The following is a 21,982-nucleotide window of genomic DNA, read 5'->3' as shown; positions in this document are numbered from 1 at the left end:
CTAGGTTTTTATTTTGCTATCAAATTTATGATGATGTAGCGAGTATTAGCCATAACATGGGAGGAGAGATACCGTTCTCAAAGTAAAAATTGGTTTACATTTTTTTTTTCTGAAAGTCGGTTTGAATTTGACAGTATGTTTGAAAAACCTTAAAAATGTTCATTTCCTTTTACCTATTTCATCATAGCCAGCAATTATGAAAGAAGCAAGCAGGTATTTGCTTCCCAGGCAGGCAGGTGATTGAGGCCTTAAGCCAGACTCTTACCCTGGAGTTAATGAAGTAAAGCAGGGGTATCCATTCCAGTCTTTAAGAGTTAAAGGCTACTGTTTGTAAAGCCCAAAGTCACATTCAGGGTGAGGCATATCATGCCTGGTCGTGTTTTGGATTTGTTTTGCTTATTTAGGTCAGTCCAGTAGTGTTTGACTTAGGTAGCAGAACTAGGAGCATTTCCCAGATTCTATTGTGTACCTAACAATCTGTCAGTTTTTCTGTTTAAATCAGCTGGAGCTTTTCTCCAGCAGTCCACAACAAAGACTTCTCACTCACAAAAAGCATTATGCTATTGAAAGTTGGACACAATAGTAAGAGATTGGTTGAAATAAAATGTTATGTCCATAGGACAAGACACTGTTAAGTATTTTTAAAATAACGCAACATTTTTTTCAGTTTGTCCTTTATCAGAAAGGAATTCAGAGGGTGTGATTCAAAAGCATTGGGAGACTTCTGAACCTGACTCCAAAAGCAGTGGTGCCCTGGGGCTCTGATCTGTCTGAGGCCACACACTTGAAAAAGAGCTCAGCTGGAGCTACCCACACAGCTGTTATGTATGCTATGATTGCCCTTAGGTTCTCAGAAGTAACAGGTTAAAATTTAGCTGTATCTTAGTGCAGACATTTCCCCAGCATTCCAAGAAAAACGTGTTCTTTGAGAAGGGAGAGTCCTCCATCTTCCACTTCAACTTCAGCCAGAACAATTGGTATCTGTTTTGTGGTTTGTGCTTCTGAGTAAGATTCTGATTCTCTTTTTAAACATTCAAAGCTAGTATTACAGGAGATGCTAAGTGTTACCAAGAAATGCTTATAACAGGAAAGAAAGAATGGCATTACAAACAGTAAATTTTTTCCTAACAGTTTTTTTTAACCATTTCTTTATACATCAACTCAAATATAATTATTTTATAATTATAGACACCTATTTTACCTTATGGAAAAAAACACTTGCAGTCTTAATCTTGTTATAAAATAATTGTAATAACATTACATAATGAGTCCTACTGATTATTAGTGCCCTAAGTACTTTATTATCTTATTTAATTCTCATGACAACCACAGGAAGCTTAAATGTTGTCTTGTTTTTAAGCCTGTGACATAGATGATGGAATGCTAAATTAGAAATTTACTAAAATCTTGAATGATAAACTGGGACTGTGCCCTAGAAGTATCTTGTTCCTGCAGCCCTGCTCTTCACTGGTACATTCTACTGTAACTGATTCCAGAAGCCCATCAATTCTGTGGTCAGGACCAACTGTATCAAGCATTATTATAACAGGGGCTCTCCTCATTTTCTTTTTCCCACTAAAGCTTCAGCTCTGGCCACCTACCTGCCTTATCTGCATAGCATAATGTATTGCATACCACAGGGAACTTCATATAGGATGGATGGATGGATGGATGGATGGATGGATGGATGGATGGATGGATGGATGAGTGAGTGAGTGAGTGAGTGAGTGAGTGAATGAAAGAATGGTTCATTCATGAATGAATGAGACCTATGGTTCTCAAATCTGGCTGCAGAATTTTTTTAGGACACAGTTTCTGTTTACTAGATATGCAGTGGAGCTTGGCAATTTTCATTTCTTAAAGTTCCCAGGTAATGACGATGCTGCTTCACATTCAACAAATGTCCTAGGACAATGGTTCTCAACCTGTAGGTCATGAACCTTTGGAGTCAAATGACTCTTTCACAGAGGTCACATACCAGATATCCTGCACATCAGATATTTACATCATGATTCATAGCAGTAACAAAATTATAGTTACGAAGCAGCAACAAGAACTATTTTATGTTCAGTGGTTACCACAATATGAAGAACTGTATTAAAGGGTCACATCATTAGAAAGGCTGAGAACTACTGTCCTGGAAGGTTGGTTTTGAAGAACTAAACAGAAAATTTAGTCAGACAAGCCAGAATAAATAAACATTGATCACACAGGCAGTTTTAGGCCCAGACTTCAAACCACTCAGAGGAGTCCTATGTCCTCTCAGATCATTGCTTTAAGTTTCATTGAGCAATTAATATGGTTTTTCTTAACATCCCCTACAGAACAATCTCTGGATGCTTTCTCTTTGGATTGTTTGGGTTCATGATCAGTTTGGACCCTCTAGAAAAGAAGTCTTCATCTGCCCAGGACCAGATCTATGTTCATGCCCCTTCACGGTGTGGGCCTCTCCTCCTAGAAACCTGTAGGTTTAACCTCATGGAAGGTAGCCCCAGCTTCTCTACACTGTTTTTCAGCTGCCTTGTCCTGGACTAGCTGATCTGGCAACAGGCAATTTGGCAATTTGGCAGGTGTTTTTGTTTGTTTTGTTTTTGTTTATTTGTTTTTTGTTTTTCCCTCTGGGTGTTACTTAAAAGAGGCCTGATATTAAATGAAGAAATTATCAGAAAGACTGGAAAATTCTCTGCATTGTCTGCCCTGTACCTAATAGACATTAGTAAGAGCTGTTAGGTACTAGTGAGTACTGCGCTTGAATAAAAATAATTGTCTTTTATGTCTAACTGAGGGGCTTGTACCTAATGGTTTGGGGGCTGGTTTTGTACAGCAGCTTCCATCTCAAGCCTGTTCCTTACATACCATGGACTTTATGTATTTTAAATTGTTGGGAGAAGAGTTGCTCGGGTTTTATAAATGGTGTTTTCCTTCCTATTAGGTCTCTCTGCAATGCAATCAATGTTTACAACCTCACCTGCAATAACTGTTCAGAAAACTGCACTGATGTTCTGTTTAGTAACAAGATTACCTTCTTAATGGATCTCCTGATACACCAATTGACGGTATGTAATATTAGTGCCTTGAGTAAGAAGCTGTTAAGGTTTGAAAAATAGTCCTGTGACCAAAACTAAGTATTCAGCCTATTTACTGTCCAGATTGAAGAGGGAGGGGGACTGTGTAAAGGTGGTTAAGGACATACAATAGGAACAGACTGAAAATCTCTTGAATTATTTGGACATTTTGTGTCAAAGTCTCCTAAATCCTAATTTTTAATGAGTAATAAGTATGCAACACTTATGAAGAACACCAATTTACATGTTGAACCTGGCTGTGGAATCAGCTGGACCCAGTGCCAAACCTCCACAGCCACAGGAATGGGTGTTATCAACAGAAAACTGAGAAAGCCTCCAAGTCTCTCATGAGCATATATCAAAGGGGGCCAATTAAAGGAGACTTTTTCATAGCCATTTACACATATAAGAAAATTTAGGAAATGCCTTTGTCAAAAAAGGCAAACCTACTTATGATGTGAGCAAGCAGCCAGTTGTCACCTTAAATTTTACCTCCATTCACAGATGTTAAACAAGGTAAGCTCAGTGTAATATCCAAAGGTTTAGGTCTGTCAATGCAATCTTCAAAGCCCTGGGACCAGAAATTTCCTGGTGAGGTTTCTGAGCACCTGAGGTATTGGCACTGCAATTTTACAACACCAGAGATTTCCCAGAATCAGCTTGCTTTTACTTTCCCAGCTCTAATTGCTCTCCTTAAACTCCACACCTCTGCTTCCTTTCTTCCTTCCTTAATTTAGGCATAAGAGCATCTTCTTCATGAAATCTCAAATCTGTTTCCCAATCCCAGATTTAAGAATGCTTTTTATGTGCTCCCAGATATCACAACTCATAGACCTGATTAAACTGAATTGTAGTTATTTACTTACCTGTTTTCCCACTAGTCTTAAAATCTATGAAGACAAGTAGCTTACTACTATGTCCAACAGCCTAACAGAGGAGAGCAGATTTGGTATAACATTGAATGAATGGATGGATGAGTAAATAAATTGTTCCCTACTGATTACTGGTCACAAGCTAAAACTCATAAGGTGACTATGAAGCCTCACATGTAGACATACCAGCAAGAATACAGACAGCAAACTGGGAAAGCTAGCAAAGATGCAGACTAGCATTGACACAGACAGTAACACCAGCTCTTTACAGTGATGGCAATGTATATGGATCAAAGCCTAAGTTGTACTTGGTTTTGTTTACAAAACAAGTTACTAAAACATGGGTAAGACCATTTTTTTTATTTAAATTAGAAACAATCTTATTTTACATATCAATCCCTAGTTCCCTCTTCCTCCTGTCCTCCCACCCCCCCCCCACCATCCCCGAGTCCCATCCCCCTTCTCCCCAGGGAAGGTGAGGCCTTCCATGGAGGATCATCAAAGTCTGACACATCACTTGAGGCAGGGCCTAGGCCCACCCCCTTGTGTCTAGGCTGAGAAAGTTTCCCTCAATGGGGAATGGGCTCCCAAAGTCCATTCTTCCACTAAGGTTAAATACTGTTCTACTACCAGTGGCCCCATATGTTGCCCAGGCCTCCTAACTTACACCCATGTTCAGGAGGTCTGGGTCTGTCCTATGCTGGTTTTCCAGCTATCAGTCTGGGGTCCATGAGCTCCCTTTTGTTCAGGTCAGCTATTTCTGTGGGTTTCCTTCAGCTCAGTGCTTAGCTGTGGGTGTCTGCTTAAGCTTCCATCAGCTACTGGATGAAGGCTTTAGGATGGCAGATAATAAGGTAGTTGTCACTCCCATTATCGGGAAGGGCATTTAAGGTAGCCTCTCCACTATTGCTTAAATTGTTAGTTGGAGTCATTCTTGTAGATCTCTGGACATTTCCCTAGGGTCAGATTTTTCTTTAAACCTATAATGGCTCCCTCTATTATGGTATCTCTTTTCTTGTTCTCCTCTATTCTTTCCCAACTCAGTCTTCCTGCTCCCATATGTTCTCATTTCCCTTCCTCTTCTCCGCTTCTGTTTCTCCTAACTCCCTCTCCCCTCTCACCCTACTCCCAATTTGCTCAGGAGATCTTGTCTCTTTCCCCTTCTGTGGGAGGACCATGTATGTCTCTCGAAGGGTCCTCCTTATTTCCTAGCTTCTCTGGCAGTGTGAATTGCAGGCTTGTGATCTTTTGCTGTATGTCTAAAATCCATATATGAGTAAGTACATACCATTTTTGTCTTTTTGTGACTGGGTTATCTCACTCAGGATCATTTCTTTTAATTCTGTTTGCCTGCGAGTTCTAAGATTCCATTGTTTTTTTTCTACTGAGTAGTACTCCATTGTGTAAACATACCACATTTTCTTTATCTATTCTTCAGTGGAGGGGCATCTAGGTTGCTTCTAGGTTTATTACAAAAAATGCTGTTATGAACATAGTTGAACAGATGTTCTTATTGTATGAATGTGCATCCTTTGGGTGTATGCCTAAGAATGGAATGCTGGATCTTGAGGTATACTGATTCCCATTTTCCTGAGGTGTCACCATACTGATTTCCAAAGTGTCTGTATAAGGTTGCACTCCCACCAGCAGTGGAGGAATGTTGACCTTTCTCTACATCCTCTCTATCATAAACTATCGTTGGTGTTTTTTTTTTTTTTTATTTTAGCCATTCTGACAAGTGCAAGATGGTATCTCAGAGTTGTTTTGATTTGCATTTCTCTGATAGCTAAGGATGTTGAACACTTTCTTGTGTCATTCAGCCATTTTTGATGTCTGTATTAAGAATTCTTTATTTAGTTCTGTATCCCAATTTTTAGTTGGATTGTTTGGTGAGTAGCCTCTTGAGTTTTTTGTATATTTTGGAAATCAGCCCTCTGTCAGATGTGGGGTTGGTAAATATCTTTTCCCATTCAGTGGACTGCCATTTTGTCTTGTTGACTGTGTCCTTTGCCTTACAGAATCTTCTCAGTTTTAGGACGTCCCGTTTATTAATTGTCCTTCTCAGTTTCTGTGCTACTAGTGTTATGTCAGGAAGTGGTCTCCTGTACCAACTTGTTCAAGGGTACCTCCCACTTTCTCTTCTAAGAGGTTCAGTGTGGCTAGATTTATGTTGAGGTCTTTGATCCATTTGGACCTAAGTTTTATGCATGGCGATAGATGTGGATCTATCTACAATCTTCTACATGTCAGCATCCAGTTGTGCCAGCATGCTTTCTTTTTTCCATTGTATAAATTTTGCTTCTTTGTCAAAAATCAGGTGTTTGTAGGTATGTGGGTTAATGTCAGGTTTTTCAATTAGATTCCATTGATATACCTGTCTATTTTTGTGCCAGTACCAAGCTGTTTTCAGGACCATAGCTCTATAATGGAACTTGAAATCAGGGATAGTAATGCCTCAAGAAGTCCCTTTATTGTACAGGGTTGTTTTGGCTATCCTGGGTTGCTGTTATTTTGATGGGTATTCCACTGAATCTGTAGATTAATTTTGTCAAAATTGCCATTTTTACTATCCAAGAGCATAAGAGTTATTTCCATTTTCTGGTATCTTCTTTAATTTCTTTCTTTAAAGATTCAAAGTTCTTGTTATACAGGTATTTCACTTGTTTGATTAGGGTTACTCCAAGACATTATATGTTGTTTGTGCCTATTGTAAAAGGTAATGTTTCTCTGATTTCTTTCTCAGCCCATTTATCGTCTATATACAGTAGGGCTACAGATTTTTTTTTTTTTTTTTTTTTGAGTTAATGCTGTATCCTACCACTTTGCTGTAGGAGTTCCCTGGTAGATTTTTTGGGGGTCACTTATGTAAACTATCATATCATCTGTAAATAGTGAAAGTTTGACTTCTTCCTTTCCAATTTGTATCTCCTTAATCTCCTTTTGTTGCCTTATTGCTCTAGCTAGAACTTCAAGTACAATATTGAAGAGATATGGAGAGAGTGGACAGCCTTGTCTTGTTCCTGATTTTAGAGAAATTATGTTGAGTTTCTCTCCATTTAGTTTGATGTTGAATGTTGGTTTCCTGTATATTGTTTTTATTATGTTTAAGTATGTTTCTATTACCCCTGATCTCTCCAAGACTTTATCATGAAGGGGTGTTGAATTTTTTCAAAGACTTTTTCAGCCATCTAGTGAGATGATCATGTGGTTTTTCTTTTTCAGTTTGTTTATATGGTGGATTACATTGATGGATTTTCATATGTTAAACCATCCCTGCATCCTTGGGATAAAGCCTACTTGATCATGGTGGATGCTTTTTCTTGAATTCCATTTGACAGTATTTTATTGAGTATTTTTATGTTTATGTTTATGAGGGAGATTGGTCTGTACTTCTGTTTCTTAGTTGTGCCTTTGTGTGGTTTGGGTAGCCTCATAAAAAGAGTTTGGCAATGACCCTTCTGTTTCTATTGTGTGGAACACTTTCAGGACTATTGGTATTAGCTCTTCGAATTTCTGATAGAATTTTGCCCTGAAACCATCTGGCACTGGACTTTTTTTGGTTAGGAAACTTTTGATGACTACTTTTGTTTCATTAGGGATTATATATCTATTTAATTTGCTTGTCTGTTGATTTAATTTAGGTAAGTGATATCTATCCAGAAAATTGTCCATTTCCTTTAAATTTTCAAATTTGATGGAATATAGGTTTTCAAAGTATGACCTGATGATTCTCTGAATTTCCTCCATTGTTATGTCCCCCTTTTCATTTCTGATTTTGTTAATTTGCATGTTCTCTCTACCTTTGTTTAGTTTGGATAAAGGTTTGTGTATCTTGTTGATTTCCTTGAAGAACCAAATCTTTGTTTCATTGATTCTTTGTAGCTTTCTTTGTTTCTACTTTATTGATTTCAGCCCTTAATTTGATTATTTCCTAGTGTCTACTCCTCCAGAATGAGTTTACTTCTTTTTGTTCTAGAGCTTGCAGGTGTGCTTTTAATTCTCTACTGTGACTATTTTCCAGTCTCTTCATGTGGGCACTTAGTGCAATGAACTTTCCTCTTAGTACTGTTTTCAGAGTGTCCCATAAATTTGGGTATGTTGTGTCTTCATTTTCATTGAATTCTAGGAAGCCTTTATTTTCCTTCTTTATTTCTTCCTTGACCCAAGAATGGTGCAATTGTGCATTGGCATTGTTCAATGTCCATGAGTTTGTAGGGTTTCTACAATTTATGTTGTTGTTGTTGAATACTAACTTTAAACCATGTGATCCAATAAGTTACAGGGAGTTATTCTAATTTCTTTGTATCTGTTGAGGTTTGCTGTGTTGACAAGTATCTGGTTGATTTTATATAGAAGGTCCCATGTGGCTCTGAGAAGAAGGTATATTCTTCTGTGTTTGGATGGGATGTTCTATAGATGTCTGTTAAACTCAGTTGGGTCATAACTTCTGATAGTTCCTTTGTTTTTTGTTTTTGTTTTTGTTTTTATTTTTGTTTTGTTTTGTTTTTTTGTTAAGTTCCTGTCTGGTGGTCTTGTCGAGTGGTGAGAATGGGGTGTTAAAGTCTCCCACTATAAGTGTGTGAGGTTTTATGTGTGATTTGAGTTTTAGTAATGTTTCTTTTACAATTGTGGGTGCCCCTGTATTTGGTGCATAGATGTTCACAATTGAGACTTCATCTTGATGGATTTTTCCTGTGATGAATATGACATGACCTTCTTCATCTCTTTTGATTGATTTTAGTTTGAAGTCTGATTTGTTAGATATTATCTATTGCCTATGTTTTTGTGAGTATAGTTAACTTCCTTGGGTTGGAGTTTTCCTTCCAGTACTTTCTGTATGTAGGGCTGGATTAGTGAATATGTATTGTTTAAATCTAGTTTTATCATGGAAAATCTTGTTTTCTCCATCTATAGTGATTGAAAGCTTTGTTTGGTATAGTAATCTGGGCTGGCATCCATGTTCTTAGTGTTTATAGAATATCTGTCTAGGACCTTCTGGCTTTCAGAGTTTCCATGGAGAAGTCAGGTTTGCCTTCATATTACTTGACCTTTTTCCTTTGCTGTTCTTAATATTCTTTCTTTATTCTGTATGTTTGGTGTTTTGATTTTTATGTGGTAAGGGAACTTTTTTGTGGTCCACTCTCTTAAGTATTCTATAAGCTTCTTGTGCTTTCATTGGCATGTCTTTTTTTAGTTTGGGAAAGTTTTCTTCTATGATTTTGTTAATATATTTTCTGTACCTTTGAGGTGGGTTTCTTCACTTTCTATACCTATTATTCTTAGGTTTGGCCTTTTCATGCTGTTTCATATTTCCTGGATATTTTGTGTTATGGATTTTTTGAACTTAAGGTTTTCTTTGGTCAATGAACCTATTTCTCCTAGTGTATGTATCTTCAACACCTGAGATTCTTTCTTCCATTTCTTGTATTCTGTTGTTTATGCTTGCATCTGTAGTTCCCGATTGTTTACCCAGCTTTTTTCTTCCAGCATTCCCTCAGACCATGGTGGGGTTTTTTTTTTGGGGGGGGGGTTGTTGTGTGTGTGTGGTTTTTGTTTGTTTGTTTGGTTGTTTTTTTTTTTAATTTTGGTTTTGGGGTATTTGGGGTATCTTTTCCTCAATTTCTTGAATCTTTTATTTGTTTTTTTCTTCCTTTTTTTTTTTTTTTTTTTTTTTTTTTTTGAGGGATTTTCTCATTTCCTCATTGAGAGTCTCTGTCATCTTCATGAAGTTGTTTTTAAGGTCATCTGTATTGGGATGTTCAGGTCTTGCTGGTGTAGAGTCCCTAGACTCTGGAGGTGTCACATTGGCTTTTCTGTTATTGAATATTGTCATCTTCCCATCCCTTCTTCCAGTGGGTGCAGGTGGGGTCTCTCCTTCTCCTGGTGGGTACGAGTCCAAGGTTCTCTTCTGGTGAGTGCAAGGAGGACCAATACTCTGATGGCTCCCCTGGTGGGTACAGGCTGGTCTGGGACACTCCCTCTCCAGTAGGAGATGAGAATAACACAGCAATGTCAACACACTATGGATGGCTTGGTCTGCCAGGCAGGTCCACCTGTGTGTAGTCCCCAGGCCTGGAGACACCAAGGAAGGCAAGCAGAAGACCTAGGTAAGACATTTTAGTGTAAAAAAAAAATCTTCAAGAACAGGAAAAAGACATAATTTATATTGCCTCATTTAATTTCCAAAATAGACTTAAAATATCATTGTTACCTGTTTCACAAATAAAGAAACTTGAGTCCCTGAGAATCTGACTTTAAGGCTACATAGATCAAAATCACAGAGTCAAGAATAAAACCTATGTGTAAAATGTAAATTCGGGAACTACCTATACATTATAACTGACTGACAGTTTTCAACAATGTCCGTATCATGAAAGGCAGGGTAAAGTAAAACCTGTCACTGTAAGGGAAGTCTAGGGCGGTACAGCCACTGAATGTAATATGTGTCCCTGAACAGAAAGAGAGACAAATGGGAAAACTGAGAGATTTAAATAAGTCTTGTAAAACAATTCATTTTATTGACTCAGTCCTAATGTCTTCTTTCAGTAATTGTGCTGTGGTTTTGTTGATAGACAGGGACACTGGGTTAACTGGATCTACTATTTTTATTATGGATTTATTGATCTAAAATTATTTTAAAGTAAAAAATGATGAAAAATACTAAATCTCATTGTTTTCCTTCAGTTGTACACTATAATTGTTTGGAAGAATTTATTCTGTCAATAGTGGAAGAGGAAACATTGCTTTAAATAGAACAGGGAACTGAATAGAATGGCTTTAAAATGTGAAAGAAGAAACAACTTATTTTACAGTAAAAAAAAAATCTGTTCTCATTCTTTGTATTCTCTCTCTCTCTACACACACACACACACACACACACACACACACACACACACACAGAGTCCTTATTTTACATACTGATATCCCTTATTTTACATACTGATCCCAGTTCCCTCTCCCTCCTTCCCTTCTATGTCCTCCACCCCTCCCCCCCACACACACATTTCACAGGGATAGTGAGGCCTTCCAGGAGGGATCATCAAATCTGCCAAGTCATTTGGAATAGGGTCTTGGTTTTCCCTCCTGCCTCTAGCCTAAGGGAATATCCCTCCTTGGGGAATATGCTCCCAAAGTCCTCTCATGCACCAGGGATACATCCTGGTTCCACTGTCAGAGGTCCCTTAGACTGCCCAGGCCTTCTAACTGATACCCATGTTCAGGGGTTCTGAGTCAGTATAATGCTTGTTTCCCAGCTATCAGTGGGGGGGTTGTCCATGAGCTCCCCCTTGTTCATAGCAGCATTACTTGTAATAGCAAGAACCTGGAAGCAACCTAGATGCTACTTAACTGAAGAATGGATAAAGAAGATGTGGTACATTTACACAATGGAACACTACTCTGCACAGGAAAAACAATGGATTCTTTTTACTTTTTAAGGGGAAAAAATTCTTTATTCATGGGAATGGTATGAGACAGTGAAACAAGACTATGATCCCAGCCTTCTAGGAAATCCATGCATAGAGAATAAGATAGGTGATGTCTTAGCTTGGACTACAAATGTGTAGTTTTTATACATTGGGGAATTTTATACTCACAGTTCTAAAACCTAGAAGTCTACGGTCAAGGTACCAACATAGGCTCTTAATGCAGATCCTCTTCTGTATTGCAAACACTTCATATGGCAGAAGAGAACAGGCCAGTTCTCTTAGCTACCTCCTAGGAGGGCATGCTCTACCTGTATAAACTAATTACCTCACAAACAATTTATCTGCCTATATCATCTTTGCAAGGTAAAATTCATTTGAATTGGGGATATCACAAACTTTGATTTATCATATGGAGATGTTGAAATAACATGCTTTTCAGAGAGCTGTGGAACTATGGAGGAAAAGATTCGATATTTCTACCTGGTCCATCACACAGGACAATGAGCTTGGCTCTTTCTTAGTCCCTCATAATAGTTGTCATTTATTCAGTGCCAGCTTATCAGCCAAGGTCTTGTTATGTAGTTTATTTCCCTCTTGTTTAAAAGTCCTAGTTTCTTTGAATATTCCGTTGTTGGTATCCCTCAAAAACACTTTCAATTTTGCCATAATATATTTTGTCACATCATGTGTTTATTCTGCTCTGTTAATTTTCTTCAGTTTGGACCCAGAGACATTTGTTTTGTCACACACATTTTAGCCATCCTTTCTTATACTGATTATTTCTGTTGCTTTTAGGCTTGTGATCTTATAGCTATCAATTGTCCAGTGCTATGACTGGTTTTGTAGCAATGAGGAAAGAAAGGTGTGTTTCCTAGTTTAGGATGAATGCCAATGGTGATTTTTATGTTTCTGCTAATAATATGAGAATTTGAGTGCATTTCTGTCTTTTTTTGATAAATGGTTTTCATATACATATAACTGAAATATGGATCACTAACTTCATAATTCCCCTTAAATCAGGGGCAGAGTGGCCACCAATACATTGTTCAGAAGTGATGGGGAAACATGGAGAAAAGAAGATAATTGTGACCTAATAGAATTTGTAAGACACTTAATGATTGGGTACTTCAGCCTTCCTGGTTCTTGATTAAATCCAATTCTTTAGAAGACATTTTTCTACCCTTCTGGCTGCTTGGAATTTGCCCTAGCACTCATACATTTCACTTCATTTAACTCTTTAGTGCTGCTCAGATGACACAGGTATAGAGTTTTACACAAGTCCTTGTTCTAGAAGCCCACAGTTGAGGAGAGAGGAAATGATAAGCTACCAGAGACTCTGTAAGCATTCTGTAACCCGAACTGGGCAGTCAGTCCATGGGAGCTAGATGAGTGCCCAGCACATAATGGTGCTTGTTATGTGTGATGGATGGATGGAAGAACTAGTGTGCCTTGGGGCATTTTGAGAAGGTAGATTTGACTATGCCTGGATATGAATGAAGTTTCTGAGGTTCTGTGTTTATAATGTTTTAAAAATATATAAATCAACATTTATAACCCTATAAAAGTACATACTTCTTACAATGTTAATGCAAAGTTGTATTTTTAGGATATGCTCTATGGGAATTTATTTGGAGCTCTGCAAAAACCAGTTCATTAAGACAAGTTTCTCCTAAGAATAGAAGCCAGCACTGTTGTAGTTTCTTCATTGAAGCATGAAGGGCTTAAAACACATTAAAATGGATTGCTTTCTTCGTTAAGTAATTAAACATCTCCTCTTAAGTTTGTTCGTTCCAGAGCATGGAATTTTATATGTCTCCTTAAGGAATCTAGACACATTGGAAAGTAATAAAGACCAATGGAAAAAAGCAAGATGGCAGACTAAGAAGGAGACCTCATTCCCCAGCAGAGACACTGACTTAATATATTGGCCAGTATACATTTATGGGAAATCCAGAAAACAGTTAGGAAGTTACAGTACAACATACAGCCTGACCAAAGTCTTTAGTTTGTCAGGCCACCCCAGCTTAGTACCAGGGAAGATCAGTTTGCCTCACCACTTTTCCAGGATAGAGAGATGGAGGCAGCACTGCTAGCAGCCTGATTTCTGTCTTTCCATACCCAGAAGACATTCAGCTCTCAGCTGTTCTGTCAGGGTAAGAAAGAATGGAGCCAGTAGTTCAGTGTTCCAGCTTTCAGTGATCTACATGAAGAACTATGTTTGTCTCACTTCTCTTGGAATTCTTAATGGAAACAAGCCTACTTTAAATGTTCTTAAGCAGAGAGAGCAAGCAAACTTAGTATATTACAACCAGAGAATGTTCAGAAATTATAACTTCCTGTTTTAAAAAGCATCTCCCTTCATCCTGACAGGGTATCCACATGACTCAGAGAACGAACTTTATATCCTCCAAAAGAGATTTGGGAACCATGATCTCTGTGTCAGTTTATTCTTGAGAATCTTTCCAGTTGGAAGTTAGTTTGGGAGAGGAGGCAGTTTATCAAGTTCACAAAGCTAGCTCATCAAAAGTTAGAAAAGTGCACAAAGAAACAGAAACATAGCCACACTAAAGTACCAGCTAAATCTATTAAGGAGTCCTAAGGAAACAGAGTGTGTGATCTAACTGACAATAAAAAAAAAAAATCTGTCATAAAGATGCTTTTTAAACTTAAATGAGAATATCAACAGAGAAAAAACATATATTTAAAAGATCCAAGCAGATTTAGATGAGAAGAATATAATAAATGCACAGATAATTTTCCTGTAGTGATTACACAACTCAAGCAAAGAAAGAGCTACAAATTTAAATCAGGGGTGTAAATAGACATTCCTTCAAAGAAGGTATATTGAAAGACAACAGGTATGTAAAAATGTGTTCTAAATCACTAATCCTCAAGGAAATGCACATCAAAAACAATGTATTACTTCATACTGCTAAGGTGGCCATAAATGCTTTTGAAATCAGAAAATAGCAGTTACTGGTAAGGACATGGCTAAACTGGAAGCCTTATGCACCAATGAGAATGCAAGGTGATTCAGCCACTGTGGAAAATGTAGAAATGTCCCTAATAAAATGAAAAAATGGAACTCACATTTGATCGTAGCTTTTGAGCATTTATCCAGAAGAATTAAAATTGGGATGTTGAATAAATACTTAACCTTGTCATATTCATTGCATATTCATAAGGCCAACAGATATGAATAACCCACAAGAGGTATGGATTTTTATCAGTAGATCAGCAGTATATACAAAGAAAAGATGTTACTAAGTCTTAAAAAGCTTCAGCATGAATGAATTGAGACATTATGTCTAGTTCTAAGTGAAATTAATACTTGTAGCCAAATATATAATAAACAGGGGAGGATTTATTTAGGCTTACAGCTGGAGGAATGCAGTTTATCACAGTAGAGAAGAAGACATGGGGCAGGAAGCAAAGAATAGACAGGAAGTGATATCAAAGCCCACCCTAAATGTTCTGTAACCTTCTAAAACAGTTCTACCAGCTGATGACCACATGTTCAAACATAACTGCATATCCAGAATATTTCACATTTAAATCACAACACAGACAAAATAAAACACTGCATGATTCCAACCATATAAGTATCAAAAAAAAAAAAAAAAAACAACTATTGGGGAAAAACATTGAGGTATATTTAAATAGAACATCAATCATGAATGAGGAAAATTTCTAGATATGTATCACAACCATGCTTATATAAATTAACAGTATTATAATAGATACTTAAAATTTGTAAGGGAACTAATTTATGTTATGCAGTTTATGCCATTAAACAGAATACTGATGGTGATACTCAGTGCTGTAAACAATTGACTGACAGGTGTTTGCCATTGAACAGGAACTGAGAAGTACAACAGTCTGATGAGCAGGTTAGTGGGCAGAAGGGGTCACAGAGCTACCTACATGCATAGTAATGACCTGAACCCTAACCTCCTAAGTGCTTGTCCAAGCCTTCTCCTATGAAATCAGTTGTGTCTTTGTTAAGTACACCAATGAAACATCAAAATTTTGTGACTTTGATTTATATGTTTAATATTGTCATGGGGGTAGGATATGGTAAAGAATCATTTAATTAAAAGAGTTATAATTTCTTAATGGTTCATTGTGGTTTTAAATGCAGTCTTATTTCTGATTCATAGTGACCTGTTCTTTGAAATATTCAGAAAATATGCTGATAAATCATATGTATGTGTTTACTGGAGCTGAGGGGGCTGTTAATTGAAAAGTGATGTACAAACCTTAAATAATTGATATGATACTGTTGAACCAAAGAAGTTGTTGGGCTTTTCAGGTGCCAGGAAAGCCCTGGATTCAAACAAAGGAAACATAAATGCAGTCTTAGAACAGGGGATTGTTTTTCACTTAACCATGTGCAGACCCATCCAGGTGCCTGTTTGATTTTCATTATAGTGGCAAGGCCTGGAACTCTCTGGTTGCCACATTGTTTTCTTCATCCTGAGCAACCAGAACAAGGGCTCCATAGTTAATTACAAGGGGGCAGAAATCCCAGTGCTGAAGAGAACTGTACTCTTCCTGATGCCAGTTCCATCTTTGTTTCCTTCTCTCCTCACCATGTTCCACTTGCTTGGACAGTCTCATATGCCTTGTCTTTTCCTTCTTCAAAAATATAAGCTTGGTTTATGTCCACCAAGCTATGCTTTCTGGAAGAGCATCATCACAGAACCAAAGAGAAGACCTTCACAGGCCAGTGATGTCAAAAGACAGATGAGAGATTGGGAAGTAAGATGCTCATCAGAGTTCCACAACCTGTTGCTAGTATAATTAGGATGCAAATTCACCTTTAACATGCTGAAGGAAAATGTTATCATCCTTAATTTATATATCTGCAAAGATATGCTTAAGTAATAAATGCAAGGGCTGGTAAGAAGACAACATAGGTAAAGATTCTTGGTGTGAAGTCTGACAATCTGAATTTAATCCCTGGGACATATATGGTAAAAAAAAAAAAAAAAAAAAAAAAAAAGAGAGAGAGAACCAATTCTTCCAAGTGGTCCCCTGACCTCCACATGCATGCTGTAGTATGTGTTCCCTCTCACATATAAACATGCACACAAATGATTGTAATAAGTTTTTTAAATGATGCAAATGAAATTTTCTGAAATTATACATTATATTTATGTATTTTAATACTTTCATATTAAAATATCCATCACAAGACTCATTGCCAGCAGACTTGGACCATGCTTGTGTTGCAGCTCACTGGTAGTGAAGTTCCGGGTTCAATCACTACAGCGCACACACACACACACACACACACACACACACACACACACACACACAAAACTAGACAAGAAAGTGCTTCAGGAAAGAGGAAAGATCAATATAAATGGAAATTCTGTAGTGCTTAAATTTTTCAAAACATGACTTAAATCAAATGCCAACATTGTCTTTTAGAGTTATATAACACTTGTCATTTATGCTGCAAATGATAGTGTATATATCATGCTAGATAATATGAAGCTTCAGAAAGACCAAAAGTAAACCAATGAAGTTACAGTCTTTTTACATTTTATTTTTATGTGTATGGGTGCTTTGCCTGCATGTATGTCTGTGTGTTGTATACAGGTGGTGCCTGCAGAGGCCAAAAGAGAGCATTGAATCCCCTGGAACTAAAGTACAGATGGTTGTGAGCCACTATGTGGGTGCTAGGAATTGAACCCAGGTCCTCTGGAAGAACAGCCAGTGCTTAACATCTGAGCCATCTCTCCAGACCCATTTCTCTACATTTTACACAAACTTTCACAGTATCAATTTAGAGTGTATAGTGAAAGTAAGGTTGTATTTAATAATATCTTTAGAACAAACACAAGTAAAATAACTCAGAACTCAATAAATAAACTAAAATTAGATTCTAAAACATACCCAAAAATTTAACAGAAAGAAGACCTGGAGAATAAAACAGGAGAAAAACAAAACAATGATGAAACAATGGACCTAATGTAACAGTTTAACAGATCCCTGTATTTAAAACAAAAAGAAAACATGCTTTAAGTTTGGAAGATTCTTAAAAATGTGAACTGACCTAGCTACATCCCAGCATTCCCACTCCTAGGTATTTATTCAAGGAAAGCTAAAACATTTCTCCACAAAGACTTGTTCAAGAATGATTTTAGCAGCCTTATCCGCAGATAGCTAAATATGCTAAACAGCATACATATCTATCAACAAATATATCTGTGTGCTTAGGAATAAAAAGGAATGAAATATTGATATACACAAACACATGGATGAATTATTCTGAATTCCTGAAAACATTGAGTTTAAAAACGCAGATTCAAAGGCCTGCCTACTAGAGAACCATTCTAGATCTAGAACAGTTTCACTACCTTGAAGACTTTCCAATCACAGATTTGTGTCTTACTGATACACATTTTTCATAAATGAAGAAATGAGAACCACACAGACTCACCCTTTCTAGAATTCATCGGTAGGGGCCAAGTTAGATAGTGAAGGTGACATCATGTCCTTGTAGCAAACCCAGTCTCTGTCTTGTGAAGACAACTTGAGAAGTGATATGCTATACCTGTGAACTAATGTTGATTCCTATCTTAACCAACAATAACAAGGCACCTTCACCACTATCAAGTAAAACCAGTGAAAAACCTGGGCATCTACCCTCATCTGACAGTAATGAAATGGCACTTTTCGCCCCACCCCAGCAAAATGTCAGGAAGATACTTCCTAAAATACAAAATTTAAAGAGGACCCAGAACCTTATAACATAACACTCCAAATTTCCAAGTACAATGAAAATAAAACCATTTAACATTCCAAGAACTAGAAAAAACATCCCAACCAATGGAGATAATTTTTCACCCAAAGATTTTAAGTCAGCCACCATAAAAAATACTTCATTATACAACTATTAGTATGTATAAGCAATACAAAATGAAGATAATTAAAAGAAAACCCTACAACTAAAACTAACAGTGAACAAAATTTTTAAAGTCAATGTATAGGCTTAACAATGGAATGTTAAAAATGAAAATATGAATTTGAAACCAGAATAATCTAGTATTGTTCAATTTGAAGAGCAGAGAAAATATACCTTTAAAAATTGAACCACACCTCAGGTTGATAGGGCTGTAACAAAATATCTAACATTCATGTTATCAGGAACAGAGAGGAAAAAAGTATGACTGAAAATGTATTTCAAGAAATAATAACAGATGTCTCAAATTACCAAAAGATATAAATGTAGAGATTCCATAAACTGAGCAAACTATAGCCAGAATGAACAAAGACTAAGCCCTCATACATCATATATCCCAAAATTAGAGCAACCAAAATAATCTTTAAAGAGAAATGAGTAAGCTTTGGTGAATCCAACATGCGATTCAGTAAACACTATGGAGCAACTAACTCATATGCACAGCCTCTTGGCACCTTAAAAAGCCAATCTCAAAAGATCACATATTGAATTATTGCATTTACAAAAATAAAATTTTACATAAAAGTGGAAGTAGATTAGTATCTATATGAAAATGAAAAGAAAGATATTATTCATTATAAAGTGATGTGTTTATGGTGCTGGGATAGTTCTGTATGTTCATTGGGTCTTAGCTATACCAGTTCCTAAATTTTATATTCTACTATATAAACTGACCATTGGGAAGAAGCAAGCTGAAATGTAGCTCCAAAGTAAAGAACTTATATAACATTTATGAGGCCCATAGTAATGCAAGATAAAATAAAGAATAAAGAGGTAACTTCATGTAGGCTAATCCAGCTAGAACTTACCTTATCTCATTGCTTCTTAACACAGTGCTTTTTCAGTCTCTTGCCTTGCTGTTCTTCGTTGTTTTAGGAATTGTCTTGAAGCTTGATTAGATGTGCCAGCATTCCATATAGCATGCACATGTGTTTTCCTCATTGCACCTCATCTCTCTTGTAACAATTCTGTCATAACAAATGAAGTTTAGTGTGCGGTTTTTACTGTGACATTGGACTTTTCCAATTTAGGCCATTGTAGGTAGTTCTTTCAATGTCAGCCAGAAATTAAGATATTTGAAAATATTTGATTCTTAAAAATGGATGATGAGAGAAGATGCTTCATGAGAAGTACCTCATACTTTGAAAAGTACTATGATTAAGAGTCTGAATTCAAAAATACCTAGGTTCAAATTTGAACTCTGTGGTTAGCTAATTTCTAGGTATTAACAAATTACTTCTCTTAAATGACAATAGATGACAGTACTAGTTACATTGTTGATTCTTGAAAGACTTTTATTAAGCACTGATAGTCTACATGAAAGTCTATTCTAGGTATTAAGTGAACTGTGATGGAAATATATTTATCCTAATCTTCATAGAGCTTATATTTTCCAAGTAAGAAAAATGACTATACAACTAAACTTTTGTGATACATGCTATAGAGAAGAAATATAAGATCCTAGGGGAGCATACACAGAGTCTGAACCAGTCAAGAGTATCACAAAGGTTTCTCTGAAGAAGTGCTGTTCAAAATGAGTCATGAAGGATGAATATTAATAGGACAAAACTGCAGAGGCAGAAGCTGTTCTGCACAGTGGGAACAACTCCTGTGCATCAGTTTGGTGCATCAAAGAAGGGCATTGAGTCTCAAATACTCATGCACAAGAAGTGAATAAGGAGTCAGTTGACGCAAGTGGGACACATGGGAAATGGAGCACACTGGGCTATGTAGAATAAGTTAAGGGTTTTGGACTTTAAGCCTAGATATAGTAAGATGCTACTGAAAAAGTTGTGGCATCACTTACTTATCGCAGTAGTCTGAGAGAAGGGAAAATGGTTACTTTGTGAGAGTGGGTGGTATGTGCCAAAGGGGACAAAAAAAAAAAAAAAAAATCTAGCTTCCCACTGTGATTTAAAAAAAATCAGCACTAACTCAAATTCTTAGTTTTAGTAATAAATTGGTTTAAGAAGATGTATATATAGGAAATTTTTCCTACTTATGATATTAACAGTTGGTGTTAATTAGGAACCACTCATTATTTTAAGTAATGGTGTTTGCTTTGACTTACTAAACAAATAATATTATTAAGAGAAAAAATTTAGGAAATTTAGGGTGTGTACTTGATTAAAAAAAAAAAAAGCACAGCCAGGTGGTGATGGTACACATCTTTAATCCTAGCACTCGGAAGGCAGAGGCAGGTGGATCTCTGTGAATTTGAGGCCAGCCTGGTCTACAAAGCAAGTTCCAGGACAGGGTCCAAAGCTACACAGATAAACCCTGTCTTGAAAAGCAAAATAATAATAATAATTTTTCACTGGATGTGCAGGATGAAAGAGATGGGGCTCGTGTTTATGTGTTTTGCACCTAGAAAGATAGTAGTGCTGTTTTTCAAGAGCTGTAGGGGATTAAGAGATGCAGAGAGAGGGAGAATTGGTCTTTCTCAGAGATGTACTCTAAGTTGGTTGTCTAGTACCAAGTGGTCAAGCCCTAAAAACATACATACCAGCAGAATTAAACAGACTCAGCAGGTTATATTTTTATCCATTTATGTAGATGAAGATGTGAAATGATAATTAAAGGAAATAGAATATGAATTTGAGAAATGAGAATAAAAAGGATTGGAGGGAGGAGAGGGAAGCAGAAACTATATAATTATATTGCAATTAAAATAAAATAAATTATTTAAGTAAATTAAGACTTAAACAATGGGAAAGAACCTGGTTGTTGCCAGTGGAGCCTTTTGTAGTTAAAGATTGTCTCTGTTTACAAAATCTTAAGTGACTGAGTAGAAGAGATATTATTTGCTGTAAAATGCTAAATAATTGATTTAGGGATTTCCCATTTGCATACTAGGAAACCAGGTGTTTCACAGTCACAGATATTTACCATGTGTGGTGGCACACAAATACTACTCTCTTTTATACTGCCTACCATATATTATTAGCCCCAGTGGCTCTTATTTTACAAATGGCATAGGTTGCATATCTAAAAAATAATAAGCATTGTTTTGGCTAAATATACTCCAGTGTGGTTTTGGTAGCTGAATAGATTCAGAACCTTAGGGATTAACCCTTGTGTTCATAGGAATCCAATTATGATGAGAGGCATAGAAGGCAGGCATAGCAAATGTATGTACAACTGAGATGGGTCAACAGCCTTAGCAAAGGGAACCAAGATACATAACAGTCACGGTGGACTGGTATTTAAGTTGAAAGGGCCAACCCTTAATACAGGAAGCAGGTTGTGAGAATAGCTAATTTTTCTCAAGGCTAAGGAGTCTTTATGTAAAGGTGTTAATATGTCTGTGAATTCAAAGTATCCAGAGTGTATTATGACTTCCAGAGGTGGAAGTTGGACAAAAAGCTAATGTTGTGTGATGTAGTTAAACAGTATTGAGAACAAGATGACATCCTGCTGTAGAGCAGAGTTGTCTGGAGGAGGAAGGGATTGAAAACTGTTGAGTAAGCAGCACAGTGAAACTGAGGCAATGCTAAGGAGACCTATTTTTAATTCTGAATAGTTTTCAAAGAAAACCTTGCTCTGATTATCACAAATGAGGAAGAGACCAATGATAGCCAGGTCATCAGGGCATTCTCTTATGCATAATACACCACTAGAGTTGTCTCGAGTGGGGTTGACTGT

General features: G+C 36.9%; 1 protein-coding gene across 1 annotated transcript in view; it reads left to right on the top strand.

Moving 5' to 3' along the window:
• Positions 1 to 21,982, top strand: part of Scaper (S-phase cyclin A associated protein in the ER) — a 308,455-nt gene that overhangs the window by 229,059 nt on the left and 57,414 nt on the right. The window contains exon 24 of the mRNA XM_051197515.1: positions 2,933 to 3,056. Coding sequence (XP_051053472.1) covers positions 2,933 to 3,056 — 124 coding nt within the window. The remainder of the gene's footprint in view (positions 1 to 2,932; positions 3,057 to 21,982) is intronic.

This window comes from Phodopus roborovskii, unplaced genomic scaffold (genome assembly GCF_943737965.1).
Source record: "Phodopus roborovskii unplaced genomic scaffold, PHOROB, whole genome shotgun sequence".
Lineage (NCBI taxonomy): Eukaryota > Metazoa > Chordata > Mammalia > Rodentia > Cricetidae > Phodopus > Phodopus roborovskii.
This window is presented reverse-complemented; position numbering and strand designations above follow the sequence as displayed.